Source organism: Lissotriton helveticus, chromosome 7 (assembly GCF_964261635.1).
Source record: "Lissotriton helveticus chromosome 7, aLisHel1.1, whole genome shotgun sequence".
In the NCBI taxonomy this organism is placed as follows: Eukaryota; Metazoa; Chordata; class Amphibia; order Caudata; family Salamandridae; genus Lissotriton; species Lissotriton helveticus.
In genome coordinates, this window is record NC_136068.1 from 933150467 (window position 1) to 933172886 (window position 22420).

Genomic DNA, 22420 nt, shown 5'->3' on the forward strand with positions numbered 1-22420 from the left:
GGTTTACATTGCTACGGAGCTTAAACTTTCCTGTCCTGGCTGATTCACCGCATTTCGCCCCATAATGCTATTAATTAAAACTGCACTTTGCATGTTTTGTGTGTTACACTAAAAACTGAAATAAATAAGAACCTGGAAAAAATCTCCAAAAATACTTTTTGCATTAACAACGACAGGCCTTTGTCTTACTCCTCTTACACACATTGTGATGTCAAAAACAAGAACGTCTGCTTTTCAGAATCCTTGCAAATGTGAACTTGTCCCAGTTCTCATGATTGCTACAAAGTATCTACACAATGCAATATATTTTACACTTGTGGTGCTAATTTTATTCACATTGTCACAAATGTTCTCCTAACATAGTAACTGGGAGAAAATATTTAATTTGATGCACATCCACCGGAACAGGTTTTGTTTTTAACTAACATAAATAATAATAATAATTAAGACCTGGCACCTGCTAAGATATGGATTTGGATCCAATAGAATGAGCATGCTCCTTGAACTACAACATCTTGCAAACTGAGGTCTTCTGAAATTTTCATTTAATTGTTAACAGAGGGATCCAATATCCGACATCCTCCCACTCTGGCTATATTGTAACTGTTTTGGAAACAAGGTATTTTGTCAGACTACTTTACAACTCACATTAAAGAAGTAAACGTACTACTTGGCAACATATTATGAGTCTGGTGTTTCTTATTGTGTACTGATCAAAGTCAGAGAGTGTTATGTACAAATGGTGATCTCTCTTTAACCCCACATGCATATTCTTTGTACCTGCAAAACCAGCAGCTGCTAAAGTAATGGAAACAGACAAAGGCGAATAAAAAAAAAGAAAGCTAACAATATCTATATATAAGACAAGACTGTCAAATAATATAAAATAACAATGAAATTGGATCTACTGCAAGTTAACAAAAACCCCATAAATTACCAACAACAGCTTGCACACATTCTGTCAATCAGTTGTAAAAGTAGGCACAACAGTGATACTACGTTTTGCTACTGGTAAGAAAGTTACAGAAGGTGTGATAAAACACAATAATAGTGCCATTAAGTATGAGAGGTTGCAAGCACTCAGGCAGCCTTGGAATTGTTACCATCTCTGTGAACTAAACATTGGAGCAACGATTTAAAGAGTGCATACATTGGACACTAAGATGTTCTGTAGCAGAGTAGTGCATTGACATATCTCAGCATAAAATAATGTATATTAAAGGACTTAGAACATGGAATGTTGGAGGCAAGAGGAAAAGGATCTGATTTATGGAACCCATTCTATATAAGTACCATGACTAAATAAGGCACACTGATATGAAAAAGACACAAAGCACATTCATATTTGGTTCGATAACAAGATCACTTTTTCTCATTCCAAAAATAAATATGTTTATCATATGAAGCTGTCCATTATTGAATACAATCTGCGTTGCGTACACAAAGGACAATACTGAATTTCAAATTAAACATGCCCCTTCTCACACAACCTATATCGGTGCTCTGCTCAAGCTGTATTTCAGTTGTGAAGCATCACCCATTTCGAAATGCACGAACACAAAACCAGCTTTCCCGCAATAATTTAAAGAATGATCTACAGTATGGTCTGCTAAAAAAAAAAAAAAAAAAAATAGAAGTTTTGTTCGACCGCCACATTTTTCTAAATCAGAAGCCAGGCATACAGTAGAAGGCTTTCAATGCAAGATGTGTTGTTTTCCAGTGTGTGTCTGCATACATACATTTACATACACACAAACACCACTTTTTCCCCCCACAGTGTTTTGTGCACAGTTTACAACACCACTTGCCTCTTGACAAACGCAAAGATTCCTGTGCACGGTCTGCCTGGTCTTCATACACTCAGCAACTAGGCTTATTGCACATTTCAGTACACACTGTTGAGTTTCATTGACCAGTGCACCATGTTGGCTAAAAAGCAGCAAAATATTTGACACAACAGACGTTCACACAGGGAATTAAGGGAATACATTAAACATTTTTTTCTGCTAGGCTCTCGTCACAAAATATTATAGTATGTTGTTAGGTAGTTCAGGATGCCCAGGTATGCAAAAGTCTGCTCTTTCGGGCCCAGTCCATATGCAAGCAAAATACCCAAAAGGCACTGAATAACTATAGTTGAATGGGCTGTTTCCTGCTTGCACTTATGTGTAGGGAAGAGAGGTTTCAGTTTGTTATGAGTGACCAGCGAAGGGATCGCATTTGGACACATTATTACTGAAGGCAGAAATTCTTTGGATTGGGAAGCATCCATTTGTTTATCTAACGAAGAGTTGTAGAATCATCTTTTAATCTAATCTACCCACATAAGTGAGAGAGGTTATCTACAGACACATTTAAGATTCCAGGACAGTCTCTGGGAGTGGCAGTGTGCTTCAATAATGATGCAATATGGACTATGTTGATGATGTATCACCAGAAATAATTTTATGAATTCATAAAATTAACACAAAGAAACATTCAAACATTTCAGATGTACAAGATTCGTTTAAAAAAAGGCCACATCTGGAACTAAGCAAAAGCAAGTTTAAGACCAACAATTAGGTTAGATTCTAAAAACGTCCAACACTGTCTCCTAAAAAGCAGTGTTTTTCTACCCACAAATAGCTAAATAAACATATAACGTGAGCTCTACAATAATTGGCAACAGCAAACATTCATGAATCAATCAAATGGCCCAACAAATGCTCTTATGGCCAAGGCACACCACCTTCTTTGACGTTTTTCGAAGTCAGAATTCTAAGCGTGAAACAGGATCCACCTTTTTCAATCAGGAGTGGAGTGTGATTCTCAATTTCACAGCCTTCGCTGATAGGCCAAGGAAAAAATCCCTGGACATTGATAATGGTACACCATACAAAATCGTGATGAAATTATATGCTAAGCGCGATAAGAATGATCGCACTGCTGGTGAGAACTCTGAAAAATGCAATGCTTTAGAGAATCGTTACATTCAAAACTTGTTTTTGCTTTAAAAACAATCTCTTACACAAAAAGGAATAAACTACATACAATTGATTTACAACAAAGATGGGTGAAAACTAGTATTCCAAGTGCGCAGAGGGATTTCAAGGTCATCCTTTGATTTACAATAAGGCTAAATTTAACTTCTGATTGTGCAGAATCTCCATTCTATTATTGGATAACATGGAACAGGCAATTAAAACGGCAACACTTTTCATGGGCATCATTTTGGGACCTATATTCCAGGCCCTGAGAGGCCAATGAGGATGGAGTAATGGTGGCAGACTCAATACTGTATTCGGCGCTTCAAACAAAAGCTCCAGGAATAAATGACAGGCTGATTTGTGGGCTTTTGTTTACTCTTCTTTCAAGATTTATCTGACAAATTTGCAGTTTTTTCTGCCATGAACACTGCCTTTTAAAATTTAATGAGGGAGAAACAGAAGTATTTTAAAATACAATAAAGATATATGCTCAACTTATTACAAACACCGTACAATTTGTGCAAAACTAGTGAATGTAAATGCATTTCAACACACTGTGCATCTTACAGCTACACTATTGACTAATATTAATCGCTACTGAATAATATTAACCACAAATTACATTTATCAATTCTGCAATTCATATAATCTGAGGGTCAACGACACATAATGAAAACTAACTCTTTGACCTACTCTTGCCAGCTATTACTAAACAAAATTAATTGGGACCATTTCTGACTTATTTAGCTTTTCGTAGCTCTTCTAAACCACTTTTAAGAAGAACCGTAGAATCCAACAACTGCACTAAACTAATGCGTTCAAGAAGAAATTCTATATTTGTTGCTGTTGTTTAAAAATATTGAAATTAGTTAAGTGAAAATAATGCAGAAAAATGTTTATGGGACAAACAGTACAATCTTGTATCTAACAGTCAATCTTGTCGACAGTCGGCATGAGAACACCAATGCAGCTACAAAGATTTTTGCCCTACATTTAAGATCCACTTGTGAAAAACAAAAAATTTGATTTTTGGCTTATGTTTTAGGTCTGAAGGTGAAATAAAACGCAGTTCTGCCAGCAAATGGTGTAAAAAATTGTGTCATTATTTGCCAGACAACTTGCACCAGAAAGCACTCCCGTCACAAAAGTAATGTATGCCATAGCACAATACCAAATGAGTTGTGCGTAAATGCAAGCACGATCAAGCTTAAAGCTGTGTACAGACACACACAGATCTCATCTCAGATTATCAAGTTAACTTCCAGACATGTTTGAGGTGTATCTGCAACAGACAGTTTCCATATTGAATGCTACCGGAGATTCTGCCCTGATGACAATTGATACATATTTTTATGAAACCTCGTGACAACAGAAATAATACATATGATTATGTATTGCAGTAAAACATATACAGAATGCGTCAAAAGGCTGTAACTATATCACTTAGTTCTGACGTTGAAGGATTTCATGTCCTACTTTTGGTGAACATGGTTATACTGTTTAGGTCATTTCATTAGAAAAAAGGCCCAATAGCGGAGCCAGGCCAGTTAAATTCCTGTTGTCTCAAATATCTTGCATCAGTTGGTGAAGTAATGAATTATGCTTCAGGAGAATTCACTGTGCAAACTGACAGTATCCACTAGGTTTTCCTGAAACGTCAGCAGTTACAGGAACATATCACAGTTTTAAGGATCTAAAGTGTTTCCTCTGCCAAACACTTCTACTGAACACAAACCTCCATTGCTCTGGACGAACATAAAGTATGGAAAGGGGTCATTAAATGGCAATTACTCTTAACATTAAGCTCTTCCATAACAAAATGTATGCTGATGCTACTGATATAAATATTGTTTAAGGCAATGTGTCATGTCTCCTGCTTTGGTAAGTTAAAACTTAACTAACCCAAAAAGGATAAGTCTCTTTAGGACAATAATTCCTCAATTGTTTTATTTTCATGTTTTGTCCAACTTGCTAAGAGATGGATCCCAGGAATCCTTTTGATACTGACTTGGCTTTGGGAAGATGATCTAAGGTCACTTTCTCTTTCCAACTTTTACCGCCAGGCTTATAATGTAGATCCACTCGTTTTGCAGTGCATGTTCTTGCTTAAGAAGAATGTACATCATCTGTAGATCGGGGACAAAGAACGCCAACACCAATATAGGTTAGACCTGCAAAATACAATGAAAACTTCAATCTCCTTATCTTCCACAGAGAAAACGGAGAAAGAGCCTTTGGCTTGGATTCCCCGGTAAGCCAGTGTTTGTTGACCTTTTCTAACACTGAGGGTGTGTCATGTTTTGATACTTCGATTCAGCTCACAGCCCGAATATTTAACTTGAACGAGTGAGCATATCTATATTATCTTCATGTGCTCCACTATCTGTTTCCATTAATGTCTCCACTTCGGTCATCTTTGCCTTTTTTGCTGCAGTATTGGACACTGTAAGATCCTTGGTAAGCTCTGAGGCTAATATGGAGGTGACAGCACAACCTGCTTTTTTGTTAGCTGTAAGAGAAAAATAAACAAATGTCAAATACATTTTGGAGCTATTGATTCTCTCTACTGACTTGTTCAGTTGGTCAGGTTTTTGGCACAATATGACTGGCAAATCTATAATCTCCTAAATAATGCATCCCTATTTTGCAAGCAAAGCCACTGTAAATGAAGGCTATTGCGGTCTTTATTTCCCCCTCAGGTGGCACACTATTTTAATACTTTCAAAACAAGATGTGCTTGACATTGATTAACTTAACTTAGCTTATTATTACAGCAGAAAATATCAAGCAAGCACAACGTTTTTCATTGGTAAACAACCTTTCATAGCATACAATCACCATCGATAATTTTCGATGACCTGGTGATTTAAAGGACTTTTACAAATACTTACGGTCTCTGCTTAACGTGTTGCTACAGGAAATCTGCAGATAGTATTCTAAATTGTCAGTAGAAGACCTATTCTTTACAGAATTGACAGAATGTATGTACATCACAGTATCATTTGAATCACTCAATTTGTGCCTTTGGAAAACAGATTTGATTTTTGTTTCCTTGAAAACCGATGTTTGCATAATAGCCTTAAATGTATGACTTTTTCTCACCTCCTAGTCAACTTTTACAGAACACGCATCAAGCTTCAATACCTCTATCTCAAGGAGTTCTTAGGCCCCATTAGTTAGTTTATACATGTCATAACACACTTTAATATACAGAAGCATACAGCATTGTTTGCTTTCTCACTGCCTTGCTTTTCTTTCCAATGAAGGCCCACAAAGAACTGGTTGTCAGTAATTAATAAGTTACTTACTTTCGGTGACACCTTATCTGGTAGAGACTATCTAGTCCAAGATACCTTACCTTAGAACTACCTCCAGGTGTCAGACTGGATTCGGAAATTTTTCTGAGCGGTCCCCCTGCAAGCCAGTACGTAGATTTCTTTGGCTCAGCATGTCGTCGTCAGCATCGTTCATGTTGGAAGGAACGTGTGCGGTGCCTATATAGGAGTCACCCAGTGTGCTGACGTACGTTTTTTTCACGACTTTCCACACCTGGTGTGCTGAGCCACAAAGAACACTTACCAGTGGTGTGTAAAACTAGGGCCCTGAAAGGGAAACAGCCTTGTCTCTGGAAATCCGTTCACAGATCGGGGAGGACGGGTGGGTCGGTAATGAATCTGCGGCTTGAAAGAGTCTACTAGATAAGGTGTTATTGATGGTAAGTAACTTGTTTATCTGATACTTCTAGCCGCAAATTCCTTATCTTAGAATAGATCCCCAAGCACTACTTTCATGCAGGTGGGTCTGCGAAACAATTTCACACCAAAAAGTCCTGCCAAACCGAACGGCCAAAGTGCCCGTCCCTACAGACCTGTCTGTCCAGGCAGCCTTAGTAAACATGTGCAGAGATACCATGTTACTGCCTAGCAGATGTGCAGGACAAGAGAATCGTTTTGTGTGGTCAGATAGAACAGCGCTCTTTTTGGGCCCAGCCAGGGGAGTTGCTCCTCTTCCTTAGACGGATGAGGTGGAGCATCAAAGGTAAGCAAAGTGATGGACTGAACTACATGAAACGGGGTGACTACCTTCGGCAAGAAGGATGCTCGAGTCCGAATTACCAATATGTCGGGGAAAACTGAGATGTGGGGAGGCTGAGAGAACAGTGCCTGTAGATCACTGACCCTGTAGGTAGACAAAATTGCCACGGAAATGCCTGTCTTGATGGTGAGGAACCTAAGAGGAGAAGAATGAAGTGGCTCAAAGGGAGTGCACATTAATAAAGTAAGAACCAAGTTAAGGTCCCACTGAGGCACAAGAAAGGGAGCAAAGGGAAACGTGCTGTAGACATTTAACACCTTTCGTGCTGATGACGAGCTCAGCTCGCCATGAGGCATGGTTGCGCTGTGCTGATGACGAGCTGAGCTTGTCATGACACGCGCGGCACTCACAAGTGGGGCTAATTCCCCCGCTGTGCTGAGTGTTCCGAAAAACGGGCGTGGTCATGACGAGCTCAGCTTGTCCTGAGCACAGCGCCACCGTGCAGTGTGACGAGCCGAGCTCGTCACAAGCACCGTGGCCCTGCACGCGCCCCCTTCCCCCCAGCGCCGCAGGGGTATTAGCCCCGCGGCGAAGGTGTTAACAAACCCTTTTGCAACAGCGGACTTGAAGAGAGAAGGCTGAACAGGCAGCTGCAAAAAAGATGGCAGATCAATAACTCTTCAAAGTGCTCATTGCAGAACCCTGCCGGGCCAGAGTAAGGATTAAAAAAAAAAAAATGGAAAAGGGAGTAGGTAAGGGATAAATCGTTTTCTCAGCACACCATGCCACAAATGTATTCCAGATTCAGTGTATATCGTCTTTGTGGAGGGATGCCGAGTGGCCAAGATAAGATCACAGACTTCGGGAGGAAGGTCGAAAACTGTCAACTGCCGCTGCTCAATCTCCACGCATGAATGCAGACAGACGGTTGACAGGTTTGGATAGAGAACCCTTCCCTGTAGCTGTGACAGAAGATCCTACCGAATGTGCAGCCTGATCGGAGGACTGACAGCCATGTTAAACAGCTCGGGATACCAAACTCTCTGAGGCCAGTCAGGAGCCACAAGTATGACTAGGGTCCAGCTGCTCCCGATCTTCTTGAGAACTCTGGGCAGCAGTGGTATGGACAGAAATGTGTACAGGAGGCGTGAGCTCCCCTCGAGATGAAAAGCATCCCAGAGCAAAAAATGTCGATGAAAGTCTAACGCACAAAACTGGTAATATTGCTCATTCTTGGTGATGGTGAACAGATCTAACAAAGGCTCTCCCCACTGCTGAAAGAGACCTTGCAATGCCCTTTGCAATCTGAACCATGTTGGAGAGATTGCCCTGATGCTGCACCCACTGGAACTTCAGGTCCCTCTACAGAGCCCGTATATGCCAGCAGGCGTGTGTCACACGCAGGATGCAGGAGGCCATAAGGCCCAGCAACCCCAGAGTCAGTCTCACCGAAATTCAGAATAGATGCTGAACCATCGGTATCATAGCGTGAATATCCTTAACTCAACCTTCGGGTGGGACAAGGGAGAAACTGAACCCTGTCCAGAACAGCTCTGGTAAAAGCAAGCGTTTGAGAAGGGATCTGGTGTTACTTTGGCATGTTTATAGTGCAGGAGGTCTGCCATAGTCTGGGGGTGGGAGAAGACTGCCTGGAACAAGCATGTCTTTAACAGTCAGTTGCTGAGATAGGGAAAGACTGACACGCCTGATCGCAGCAGATGGGCTGCAACCACAGCCATCACCAAGATGAATACCCGAGAGGTGCTGGTAAGGCCAAAAGGAAGCACAGTGAACTGAAAGTGCTCATGACCTACTGTGAACCGCAGGCAACGTCTGTGGGTAGGCAGGCAGGACGGGAATGTGGAAGAATTTGTCCTGCAAGTCCAACGCTACCATCCAGTCTCCCAGTTCCAGGAAAAACAGAACCTGAGCAAGCGTAAGCATCTTGAATTTCTTCTTTTTCAGGAAGAAACAGAGGGCGCAGGTCTAGGATAGGACGAAGGCCTCTGTTCTTCTTGGGCACCAGAAAGTAGCGGGAATAGCAACCACAACTTACTTCTGTTGCTGGCACCCTCTCTATTGCTCCCTTGGGCAAGAGAAGAGCCACTTCCTGGCAGCGAACGGAAAGATGGTCCTCTGTCAGCCTGTCGCAAGTGGTTGGCATGGGTGGAGGGGTAGTCACAAAGGGAAGGAAGAAGCCCCTTCGGATAATCTGAACAACACAGTGTCTGGATGTTATCGACTTACAGTGATGCAGGTGATGGCATATTCTGCTGTCTTCCACTGGGTGCACATGATGGTTGGAGGCCAAACTGTAGAGGCTTGGAGGCTGTGGTGAGCGTAACATATTTCTATTGGATTCTCCTTCCTTCAGATTTCTTATCTTAAAAATATATCTATAGGCAGAAGATTGAATTTAAATCTTAGCAGTTCACCCACTCGGCACTAATTAGCTCAGCTGTCGCTGGCCATGGATCTGATGCACCTAGAGATTTTTTAGTTAGTTGGACGCCAAGTGTTATTATCATGTCATTGTCAAAAGTAGCAGTTTGAATCAATAAGGGTGTCCATTCTTTTGGGGGCACTTTGTCTTTGTGCATGATTTAGATGTCAAGAACAGGGGCGCACCAAGCTGTTGGTCCACGCAGAACCAGAGTTCTGGTTTGGTGCCCAGTTGTGCGGCCTTTGGTACCAGCACCATAGGGCTGGACCAGGAACTGCTACAGGGCTCAATCACCCCTAAGCCCATCATCTTGAAGACTTCCTCCTTGATGGAGAATATATTGCCTGGTTCCTATAAGAATGAAGAGCTTTCAGCATGTGGAAAAGTAAATTTTGCCATGTTCTGTGTCCCTACGTGTCATCCATCATATGTTATGTGTGCATGATTAAATATGCATATGCATTCCCCATGTTCGATTAATGACGCAATTACAGTTGTGTCCACCTCTAGTATGCCAGTTTCCAGCCCTCGTGAATACTACGAATATCAGGCCTATGTAAAGCTACGTTGCCACGTTTCTCAGTGTGCACGTTATTCTATTATAAAGTCTCCGTTTCTAGGCCTCAAAAGGGCCTGGACACCAGATTCAGCTCCTGTCTCCTGAAACTTCGCTGAGGAGCGATACAGCCCCCACCTGTATCCTCGACCCTTCACTTACTTCCTGCCTCACAGTGCCCGGGGCAGCCTGGCTCAGTCTATGAGTCTGCCAAGAATATGTTATGATTCCAGTTATCAGTTCAGTCCTCCTTCTCTGCATTCCTAAGCTACTGAATCGCATCAATAGTTTCCGTCATTGTCTAGCCTTCACGTCTCCACGTTAGAGAAATACTGCATTTAATGGTCATTTAATATTCTTCATCACGCACTACATGTAGAATAATGCATGGTCCAGTCTTAGAATCAAGTTAGCCTTTCCTCTCCTGACTTCTAGTTTATATCAACATGTTCTCTAAACATCAGATACTAGATACTGTTTAGGTACATGTCGCCCCGACTCTCCAGACTTCAGTCTCTGCTCCTAGCACAGAGTTCATAGCCCCCAGCTTCTCCTAGTAACACGTCACTGCTAGTTTGCGCGCACCATCAGGTTAGAGGTCCCGGCTCCTTAGGTAGCCCCCTCCATGGTTTCCGCCCTATTCATGACATATTCTGTTACGTTTGCATCACATGTCTATGTATACGCCCTGTTACACCTCTTTTCGCCCTTATCTTTCGCGACTGCTACGCGTCACGCCTTCTGCTCCACCCACTGCTACGCCTACTGCAATGTAATGCTATGTGCTTGCGTTATGTATATATGCTCATGTATTGTTATTAAAAGGTTATCCCTCCTAGCGCGCTCATCCCAGATCCAGCCCCAGCAGCTGCTGGGCCCTGTCATCCTATTCCTATGCAGGTTGTCCTGTTCCTGTCCTTATGCTGTATTAAACCTGCAAAACTCCTACTACCTCGAATCTTGACTCTTATTTATTGAGCTATCTGTTATGATATATGTCTAGTCAAAAAGAGAGGTATTATTTATTTATTTACCACAAGCAGATTCCTCACTTTTGAACTTCTTCGATGCACAACTTGGATCCTTAAACTTTAGAGAGGGTTTTGAGCAGTGCCATCTGCAGATCTGCCAGCGTTCCAGTCAGTGGATAAAGAAACAACATGTGACAGTGGGGCAACCCAATTGCCTTGCTTTATAGCAAGAACAATAACGGATGCAGCAAAAACTATTATTGAATCACATCGTCATAAGAGGTAGGTAGGCAAATCTTCTGGAAATTGCTGTATCACTAGAAAAAAACAGCATCATAGCAGAACTGTTTTTTAAATGGATAGTTCTTCTCAGAGAATCCTCAGCTTTGAAAGACTCAAATAGTAATGACAATATAGGAAAGGAGTGATCTGGGTGGTTCCAAGGCTACATTTCAGACTAGAATATTCTACATTACTGTAGCCAACGTTAGGACTATCAGAGCACTTCCATTTCATACTGACATCCTACTGCCTTTGATTTCACACTCTTTGTTCAGCACAATTGGCAGGCTTTTCACTTTCACAGGTAATTTTGTTTCATCTTTTCTTACTCTGACTCCAAAATTAACTGAAAGAAGACGTAAATTGACTTTTGATATCCGTCTCTGAACTTGGAGCAAACGTGTCAAGATACAAATAAAATTTAAAGGAATCTTTACATTCACCTTGAGAACGAAGAACACACTAAAAATAGTTCACAATGATAAAATCGGACTAGCTATAGCAAGTGGACAAGTAGATTTCGCAAGGCCTGTAAGTGCTCAATTAAATGGAAAAGCGGTTCTGAAAGGGGGCACTCTCTGCTGAAACATCGGTCAAGACATTATTCTTGACTGCCCTCGAGGGCAGGCTAAGGTTCAGGACCTCAGCTGCCTTGCTCACCACCATTGCAAAAGACGCTCCCTCCTCCGTAGCTACGGTAGGGGGAGAGACCATGCTAGTATCTGGGGAGCTATCCAGTCCACTGCCAACCACCAATTCCTCACAATAGTCCATTTTGGGGTCTAGGGGCTGGTATTTCTCAGGGTCTAGTGGACCCCCTGAATCTTCCCCAAATACTAACTTGTTGGAATAGGACTCAGGCTCCTACCTGGAGGGCAAGGCTCTAGTCAGGGCCAGAATCGGGAATGCCCCTCCAGCTCCGGGTCGGGCATGAGAATCGGGACGGCACAGTGGGAAGGAGCCAGCAGAGCTGGGAGCATCAACATAGGGACCGGCGCCAGGGTAGATCGAGGTGGTATAACTGGCACTGGCCTGGAATCATCCGCGGTTTCAAGGGGCCCAAATGGAGTCGGAAGCAGACCTGCCAGCAGGGAACTCTTAGAGGCCTCTCTTGAACCCGCGAGCCTTACGACGCACTAGCAGAGATGGGCCACCAAAAGATGAGGTGCATGACCTCATAAAATTTGCGGAGCAGGGCTAGGATCTCTCCGGCTCCTGGAAACTCAGGAAGGCGTGCAGCCGGCCAAGGCTCTACCGCAGAGCCAGGCCATGAATGACAACGCTCCCTTATCTTGTCGGATGACTTCGACAGACTCAATGAAGCCAAAGAGCTCTTTGACTTCTTACTCTTTTTTTCTTGTGGGACTTACCCAAACAATGGTAATGATGACGAAAAATTTCCAGATCCAGTCTTACGTCTGTGGATAATTCTAAGGTGTGAAGTTTGCGACTATAAGTCTTTATCAGATTCCAATACACAAAGAAAGCAACTTACTAGATATACAGAGAACATCCTTGCAATAATTCAGCCTAAAAAATAAAACTGGGTAATTTGTCCTTCATTTTAAAATCAAGCATTTAGATACTATTAATTTTAACATAAAGGTTACAAAAAGTGTCAAAATAATAGCACTTTAACTGTTTTTTCATGAAACAAATGCACAAAGTAGTAAAGTCATATGTGCTGTTACCATGCATCGATCATGCCACATTTAACGTAGAAACATGCCTGTCACAGTAGGTGCATCAAACACATGCAGGAAGGTGGAGATGTAACCCTCAGGGTAGAATCAATTCAGATTCATGCAGCTTCCTACTTAATGCACGCCCCACTTTCTAGATCATAAACTTCTCGTAAACTCAGGGAGTAGTACAGAAAGAAACATCCTTCAAGAACTTTCGGACATCACACAGCTAATTGCCACCATTTTTAAAGCAGAGTGAAGGCACATTTTCAATAGCTACAAAAATAATGTTTCCTCTTAGTGCCGTCAGGGCCCCCTCCCCACTCCATGAAAACGTGCATACCTTCACAATTATTAATGCTGGTGCCTAAATCCTATATAAGTTTGAGATAAAAAAAAAACAATGGTTGTGTGATTGTAAATGACATTGCTAATTTGCAGCTGCACATCGTAGTGGATAATTATTGCTGCTTTTGAAAAAATGCAAGAACATTTAAATGTTTTATCCCCCGGAAGTGAAAGGGTAGAGTTAATATTAGTGGTCTTGTAGGGAGAAAAGCACTTAAAGGAGTGGACAGAGGTGGCAACTGCCTGCACTGTGGTTGATAGACCACTGCGTTACCGAGACAGGAACACTGCAGAAGACATCAGGAAAGGAAGCACAGAAAATGAAGCGAGGGAAAGAGAATGAAGCAAGGCACAAAAAATGAAGCAAGGCACAAAGAAGGAAGAGAGAAATAAAACTAATAGAGTTGATAGCTGTGGATTGCAGACCCGATGTGAAACCTCCCATCGCCACACACAAGGGCGTATCTGAAACAACAAGGGCCACCTTCTCATAAAATTAGTTTTTCCCAGGCTACTGAGGGAAAAAATATGTTTGACAAACCAACCTATGCGTGACCTATCTCCCCAAACACCTTTAAGAAAATTGTATCTTCTCAGCCTTTTCTTTAATATTTCTTTAAAAACAAGGAGGGTGAACTGAAAGGTATGATAACACAACCACATGAATGGGAAAGGGTGCATAGTGGTTACCCTGTCAGCTCGGGCTCCAGCGTCTCACAGAGGGACAGAAGAGAGTCTATCGAGAGGAAAGAAACATCAGCACAGATGTCAAGTATGTATCTTACTTCAGTGAAATCCACAGTCTCCCTGATCACTGACACAAAATAATCTATACAGCTTTACTGTTGAGTCATATTGTAAACATAACAATTTAAAAGTTAAAGCAACAGATGGTATTAATAGGAGACAATAGTCACAGCACTCCCATGAAAACGGCAGTTTCAAATCTATTATGGAAAAGGAAATAGGAGCTGTGCTAAAGATGTGCAGTAAGTGGCGTTGGCGTTTATATACACACACACACACATTTTCTTTTACAGAAAAAAACATCCACTACAGGGAAGTTCTAGTCCGTCTAAGATTTCACTCGTAAAAAAACAGTGAAATTCAGCAGTTCGAGTTACCTGAGCTAACTAGAACTTATGGTCCCGCAATGCACTGCTTATGACCTCACATATTACATCACTCACAGTGACATGGTCAGTAAAATCACTGATGTCCTCATCAAGGGAGTGTGTTTTTAAGAGTTTATGGGTGTTAAACATATATATTAACCCACTAAAAAAGGTAAAATAGTGTACTAGGTCCACTACTACTGAATAATATTACTTCTAAGATATATTATGTGAGTGGGTGTGTGACTATGTATTCTTGAGTGTATGGGTGTGTGAGAGGCTGTATGGGTGAATACATGGGTGTGTGAGTAGCTGTGTGGGTGAGAGAGATGCTGTGGGGGTGACTGTATTGGTGTGTGAGTGGCTGTGTTGGTGAGTGAGTGGCGGTGTGAGTGGCTCTATGGGTGTGTAACTGGATGTATAGTGGCTGTATGGGTGAGTGAGTAGCTTTTTGAGTGGGTGTTTGGTTAAGTGAGTTGTTGTATGAGTGGCTGTATTGGAAAGTGAGTGGATGTGTAAGTGCTTGAGTGAATTTGTGAATGGGTATGTAAATGATTGCGTGGATGAGGGTGAGTGCTTGTTTGGGTGAGTGACTGACTGTTTTGAGAGGCTCTACGGGTGAGTGGGTGTCTGAGGGATTAGGTAAACAAGTGAGTGTGTGGCTGTACGGGTGAGTGACTGGTTGTATGAGCGGTTGTATGGGTGAGAGTGAATAGTTGTGTGAGAGTGAATAGTTGTATGAGTGGCAGTATGAGTGGGTGGGTGTGTGAGTGCTGCTTTGGAGAAGTGAGTGAGTAGTTGAGTGGGTGTGCGAGTGGGCATAAGAGAGGTTGTATGGGTTGTGGGTGGTTCTGTGGATGATGTCATTAGTGATGTCATTTGAGATGTCAGTGATGTCACTGACCATGTTTCATGATGTAACATGTGAGGTTATAAGCAGTGCATTTTGGAGGCTTAAGTTCTAGATAGCTCAGGTAACTATAACTGCTAAATTTCACTGGTTTTGTACGAGTAAAATAATAGCCTAACTACAATGTTCTTGTAACCGCTGTTTGTTTCTGTGAAATCATAAGGTTTTCCAAATGTTATTCCCCAACTATAACGCCCATGTAACCTTTAGCTTTTTAAGCAAATTTCTATGATTTTTTAACAAGCAGTTGCGATTGCAGAGTGGTGGAGAAAGGGGCGGGCCCCTGACCATCTCCCAGGAATCCCGCTGTATAGGACTTACTGGCGGTAACAGGAGGGGTTGTTGGCCCTCAAGGACCCTCTGCAGCCAAGGAGACTTCATCTTCCAACTAGTTGAGAGACAGGTGGCGCATTTGCAGAGTAGTGCTTAAAAAGGGTGTGGCTGGTTCCACTAAAAAAAAAAAAAGTTCATTTATTAGGGAAGGGGTGGGGGCTGCGTGGTCACCCTTTCCTGGGCTGATTGTGGCCCCAATGGACTCAATCCTGGGGCCGGTTTTATAATTTTTTTTAATTAAAGGGAGAGGGGCAAAGCACAACCCGTCCGCAGATATTGTCTCCTTGGACTCAATCTCCTAGGGCACGGCCTTTTGATTTTACTAAAAAAAATAATATATATATATATATATATATATATATATATATATATATATATATATATATATATATATATATATATATATATATATATATATATATATATATATATATATATATATATATATATATATATATAATGAGAGGGGGCGTGGTGCCCCTAACGAGCCAATTTAGCCCCAGGACCCAGCCCCCAGCCTTCCATTATGGGGGCCCTGGTCCCACCCAGGGCACGCACTCACTACTGATAGGGACTGTAGGGGTTGCTTCAAGACCACCGCAGTCGCGGCTGGCTCCCCACGTCCTGTGGTAGCCAGTATTGCTTTTACAGTAAGGGAGCAGCTTAACATGCAGCTCCTTTCTCTGTGAAACCAATTCTGCTGCGCTTCCAGCAAACCACTTCATTCAATGGCTTACCTTGCTGTAAGTGGCGCATTCCTCTTTTGCACAATGTGCATTTTTGTACAATAAGTAGTTCCCTTCAGTGCCTGGGACTACTTTTGCAATGTGTGGTTTTACATGAGAAATATTTATATATTTTGGGTTATACACAATGCTTGTTTCATCTGTAACAACTCGCAATACTGTTGGTGCAGCTTTGGAGCGAGTGCATAATCATAGCTACAGACTTTGGAAACGAGTTTGGTTCTCTGCATCAGCTCAACAAATTGTGATTCTGTGCAAATCACTTAATCTCACTGTGCTTAAAAAAAAGAATATGACCTTGCTTAATATAACTGGTGCTCAGGAAAAGTGCTCCAATAACTTTCGGAAGTGCCTGCTGTATATAAGAAGAGAAAAGGGGGGAGATGTGGGCGCTAGTCTTTCACACCATGAGCAAACTTTCTCTACCTTTGAATGTACGCATAACGAATAGCCTGTACCGCTTGGACCGTGGTATTTTATTGTTGTATTTATATACTACCCTTATAAGGCATTGAAGCACTTTAAAAATGGGTTGCTTGACTGTACAACTTTGGAGTTGCAAAGGGAGTTTCACGTACATGGCATTGTGTAAGGCTGAATGATGAATGTACAGATGGGTGCCCAGTCTCAAATTGGATCACTTACTAGGGAAACACATTAGGCTAGTTTATCAGGACTAGGTACTAGCCTTTTCTGTTAAAATAATGCGTTATCACAAGTAGAACACCAGTCACCTCAGCAACTGTCTGGTTTCAAGTTGAACGCTTTACCCTGTGGTGTTCAGTGGATCAATTAATGAAAATTAAGTAAGGTATTCCAATAATAACATTACAAAATCACAAGCAGTTCAGACTACAAGTTGTACCAAAATAGCACTTTAAATAAGTACTTCTCAATGCAGCGCTATAATGTGCATATTAGTGTCGAAGCATGAACAGTAGATGCTGTAGAACCCAGGATAATGTGTTGCATGGCTAAATACTAATAAGGTCACAAAGGCGAGACCTTTTTGGACATGCCAATACTTTTTTTTTAAATTGCTCTTTATTGAAAGCTTTTGAATGACCAAACAACACAGGCTTAGCATCAGCATACAACAGTGCATCATAATAACAAACATTACTAGGGAAAATCGAGGCAGCAATTAATAACAAAGAGTGCAAATTACAAAATTCAAGCTATGGGGTCACGCACAGATTAGGCAGGGGAAGAAACTACTACGTAGTGGGGACTGGCTCATAGCAGGGACACGGGGAGATGATCCAGATGGCGGAAAGATGGCTAGAGGCATATGACATGGCATATGACAGGGCACTGGGATTCTGGTAGTGAACTGAACCTGATGTGATGAGATATATGTGTGGCAGACCAAGGAAAGTGTAGAGTGTGGCCAAGCCCTACGGTGGATGCAAGTCTAAGCCCAGTTCCAGAGCTAGGAGTATTGCATCCCATCCAGTTATGTGGGCGTGTTGCCCTGCCCTATGTCGCAAGTGTCTATTTGCATAGTCCGCTGCTTGAACCTATACACGGAGTACTATTTTCCAGGCGGGCAGGGAGGTGCGGGCAGGGAGGTGGGGCCAGGTGGTGTGGGGAGGCAGCCCTTCACTTCACTAAACTTCATTCCAAAAGCTCAATGGCAAGTCAATACATTTGTTCCTGGATTTTCTGTCATCAAGCCCAGCAGGTATGCCTTTGGAGTGTTCACATGCTAACACGCCGCCTTTGACACCCTATCCCACTCTATCCTTCTGCGTCGTCTGGAGGAAGTTGGCGTTACTGGCCTTGCTCTCCAGTGGTTCAGTTCTTTCCTTGCCAACCGCTCCTTTAGTGTGGCCGTCCCACCTTATCAGTCCAAACTCCATCCTTTGGATCTGGGGGTTCCTCAGGGCTCCTCGCTGAGTCCCACGTTATTCAATCTATACGTGAGACCGCTGGCTGAGGTAGTCAGGCGGTGGGGTATGACCATGGTGTCATACGCTGATGACACCCAGCTAGCGGTCACGATCAGCGGGGATGCGGACGTGGACGCCCCCAGATTCCAACAAGGACTCCGGGCGGTCGCCGGCTGGATGACGTCCAACTGTCTCCAGCTGAACGCAAGTAAGACCGAGGTGATGATTTTTGGCAAACAAACGGAACTCTGGGGAGATAGATGGTGGCCATCGGATCTAGGCCTCACACCTACCCCGGTTTCTGAGCTCAAAAACCTTGGGGTCTGGTTGGATCCATCTCTCGCCTTCGTCTGCCATACCAAACGCACGGCGGCCTGTTGTTTTGGTATCCTCCGTGGACTCCGTCCCGTGCTTAAGTTCTTTGATGCCACCACCAGGCAACTCGTGATCCAAGCTACAGTGATCTCTAGGCTGGATTACGCTAGTTCCCTCTTAGTGGGCCTGAATCAAGCGGAAATTGGACACCTTCAGCGCATTCAGAATGCCGCAGCAAGAGCGGTGGTGGGATTACCCAGATTTTGCTCCACTACAAACACCCTGCGTTCGCTACACTGGCTTCCGGTAGCACAGAGGATCCGTTTTAAGGTCCTCTGTGTTGCCTATAAAATTCTTAAGGGATCCCCGGCTACGATTCTTTCCAAGCTCCTGTCTCGGTATGTTCCTGTCCGGTCCCTAAGATCCTCAGACCTAGAATTGGCTGTCGTCCCCCGCTTTAAGCGTAGCAGGGCTGGCGGACGCTCTTTTCAAGTCCGCGCTGCAGTGTTATGGAATGCCCTTCCCCCGGCGATTCGCGCCCTCAGGGACTTACTTTCCTTTCGCCGAGCTGTTAAAACCTTTTTGTTCCCGTAGTATTCTGTCCTTTTGGTTCCTTATTGTTCAGTTGTGTTGTGCTGCTGCCTTGTCGGGCGCCAGGACGCTCCTTCGCTGGAGCATCTGTGCGCTTAATAAATGCGCATAACATAACATAACATAACTACCGGTTACTCGAACAAGGAATTCGCATATCTCATTCCAGAAGGCTGAAGTGCAGTGTATTACCATGTCATATATGATACAAATCTGTGTGCTTAGAGTTCCATCGGGGGCACTAATAAGAGATGGTGCTGAATACCTGATTTAGCCTGGCCGAAGTTAACTAGGGAAGATTAATATAATTTAACTGTAGCAGCTTTAGGCGTGCACTTCTGGAGATCTTAGAACATAGCTCAACTGCGGTCCAGTCCCCATAAGAAAGGTCAATCTAAAGGTCGTGACTCCATAGATTCTTAAGGGCAGACAGTAGCCCCCCCCCCCCTCGCCTGTCTTAGCGCATGGTATATGTTTGTTTTCCTGTGATGTTTAGGGTTCCATGTCAACAATGTGTGCAGTACATGATCTGTGTCTAGCTCAGCATCAGGATTTTCAAAGTACTACCTATTACCCTGTGGAGCACTTCACGTGTTCAGAATTGTCCCAGTGGAAGCTTGTATGCCTCACATAAGTTCCCAAATGTGAGGGTAGCACCAGATTCAAACATTTAGCCCAGGTCACAATGCCACCAATGCGCCGTACAACCCAGCAAAGCCTGGCAATCACCATAGCGGAATGACTGGTGAATACGCATCAAATACTATATGTGCGACTAAGATGTTGAGACCAGCAATAGCGAGCAATATGGATCAGGAGTGCCACCTAAATAATTCCGGGAATTTCCCTCCGTATGCCCTGTAGGATAGACAGTCTGGTTGCATGACACAAAAGATATCCTGTTTAAAAGGCTCTCCAGGACCTTCCAACTCATAAGCCACAGCAAATGCGCTACCAAGTAACAAGATTAATATTCTGGTGCCCTCAAGTTGCCAGCATCCTGAGGGAGGAACAATTTATCGAAATCCACCGGCTCCGCCCATCTATTATATAAGTTCAGTGAGCTGGCTGCTGACATCATGGAAAACTGGCTGGAGTATCAAGGGGATTTTAGTTACTAAGCACAAAAGATGCAGCAAAGACAATTTTGGACAGAGCTATGCACCCATTGGGGAGAGGACACTCTGCCAGAACATAGTCTGGGATAAGAATGATGCCATTGCTTTACCAAGGTTTGCCTCACAGAAATCCTCTGAATTTCGATAGACAGGCACGTCTAAAAACTAAAGTCTGTAAGGCAGAGGGTATCAGGAAGAACCTGAGTCACACAATTGTCTGTCAGTGGAAGGATGCAGGACTTGGTCTTATTGATAATTAAGCTCTAGACTAGTCCAAAGGGGTCTAGTGTGCACTTGATCAGCTCAAGGCATGAAGTGATATTGTTCAAACCGATCAAGATGTGGTATGCATAGAAGGAGATTGAATGGTCATACCCTGCCACATTCAATCCATGTCTGACACCCTGTTATCAAATTCTACATACCAAAGCTGCACTGCGAGCACAAAAAGCAGGGATGACAAGGAGCACTCCAGTTTGGTGCCCCTCTATATAGGTCACTATTCAGAGTGCCCCTGCCCAGTCCGAAACCGCGCCCCTGGATTCACATATAGTACCTTGATCCAGGACAATATGTCCCCGCTAAAATGAATTCATTATAGCATAGTGGACAAATATTTTCAGATTGACAAGGTGCCACAATCCTTGGTTGACCCCCGAGGTTAACTCGTTCATTACATGAAAAAGGTGGCAAAAAGCTGCACTGGTGGGATACACAAGAGATAGTAGAAGCAACTGAATGTGGATCGCAATTACCTTGCCTAGGTTTTTTTAAGTATAGGCTAATAGATAGTGGTCGTTATGAGGAGCATAACAATAGAGGGTGTTCATTTTCAGATTTTATTTTAAGATATCCTCTCTGCCAGACTCAGACAGGGAAAACGCTTTCACATTATTAATGTGCTAAATAAAAGCGCCCAGAGAGTCACACGGGTAATACATGGAGATCAACGAACGCCAGATGCAATGACTCTTAGGGGTATAACTGGAACCACATCACGCCTTGACATTCAGTTGCCAACTAATTACAGCCAGAGAGAAAGAGGCCATAAATATTCAAAGGAAATTAAGGAGAAGCGTATGTATGATAAACATGCAGCAGAAAAGCATTGAAAATCTCAACCTGCATTACTGAATGAAAGTAACTTTTTTGTCACAGAGACTATTTTCTTTACAGACACTTCTCTTTGAAAGTTATCAGATATCCCTTCATTTGGAAACAGGGCCCTTGGATAATACAAAAATAAAAGCAACAATATTGTCATCCACAGAAGTTCCAAAGGAAATATTCTTTCTAGTATTGAGTGTAGGAATAAGGTCTTTAAAATATATGCAGATTAGACCAAGTGGCTGATCTAGCAAACTCCTGCCAAGAATGCTGCTTATCACTTTTTTATTCATAGTTGAATGAGCAATAATGCATTTAGCTTCTCAAGTTTTTCACCAAAAGTCCAATTCGAGTTGTAAAGGGCGGAGAGGAGCAAGGACAGTGTCGTGAGAGGCTGTTGGCATGGCACAAGGAGCAGTTCGGGAGTAGACGAGGGACTGGCTGGAGCTTCGCATTGGCAGTCGCAGGGGGTGGGAGATGCTGCAGTGTGAAGAGATAGGCTGGTGGCGGCTTGGGCTGATTTTCGTGTGACTGGGGCGGTCTGGGAGCGTACGGGCCCGGTTGCTGTTGCAAAGAACCCAAAAGTTTGATTTAAGCTCACTGAGCCACACTAAGAGTCCAATATCTGACTGTCACCAATTGGGGGCCAGGAACCCGCAGAAGCCAGATTCAGGAACTGGCTGGGGAACCTTTTATGTCCCTGAGGCTCAGATCAGGAAGCCAGCAGACTAGCCCTTGGAGTCCCTCTGGGGTCTCAGGTTCAAAATGAAGTTGCAGGTCCAGTTTTTCTTCCCCAGGCAGCAGGTCAGCAGTTCAGCAGAGTGGCAGTCTTTGTAGCAGCCCAGCAGTCCTCCTTCCAGGTAGATAATCCACAGGTCCAGAAGTATACTGGAGATTTGGTGTCAGAGGTCCACTATTTATATCCAATTGTACCTTTGACTTAGGGAAGAAGTTATGAGAGGTTTCCCTTTGAAGTCCCCAGGCATCCTGCCTCCTCTGTTGTGGCT

At 43.1% G+C, this 22420-nt stretch overlaps 1 protein-coding gene across 1 annotated transcript in view; it reads right to left on the bottom strand.

The window, feature by feature from the left end:
- Positions 1 to 2423: 2423 nt before the first annotated feature.
- The window catches only part of DIAPH1 (diaphanous related formin 1), a 1046618-nt gene continuing 1026621 nt past the window's right edge, over positions 2424 to 22420 (bottom strand). The window contains exon 28 of the mRNA XM_078653498.1: positions 2424 to 5475. Within this exon, the coding sequence (XP_078509624.1) occupies positions 5300 to 5475 (176 nt within the window). The 3' untranslated portion in view covers positions 2424 to 5299. The remainder of the gene's footprint in view (positions 5476 to 22420) is intronic.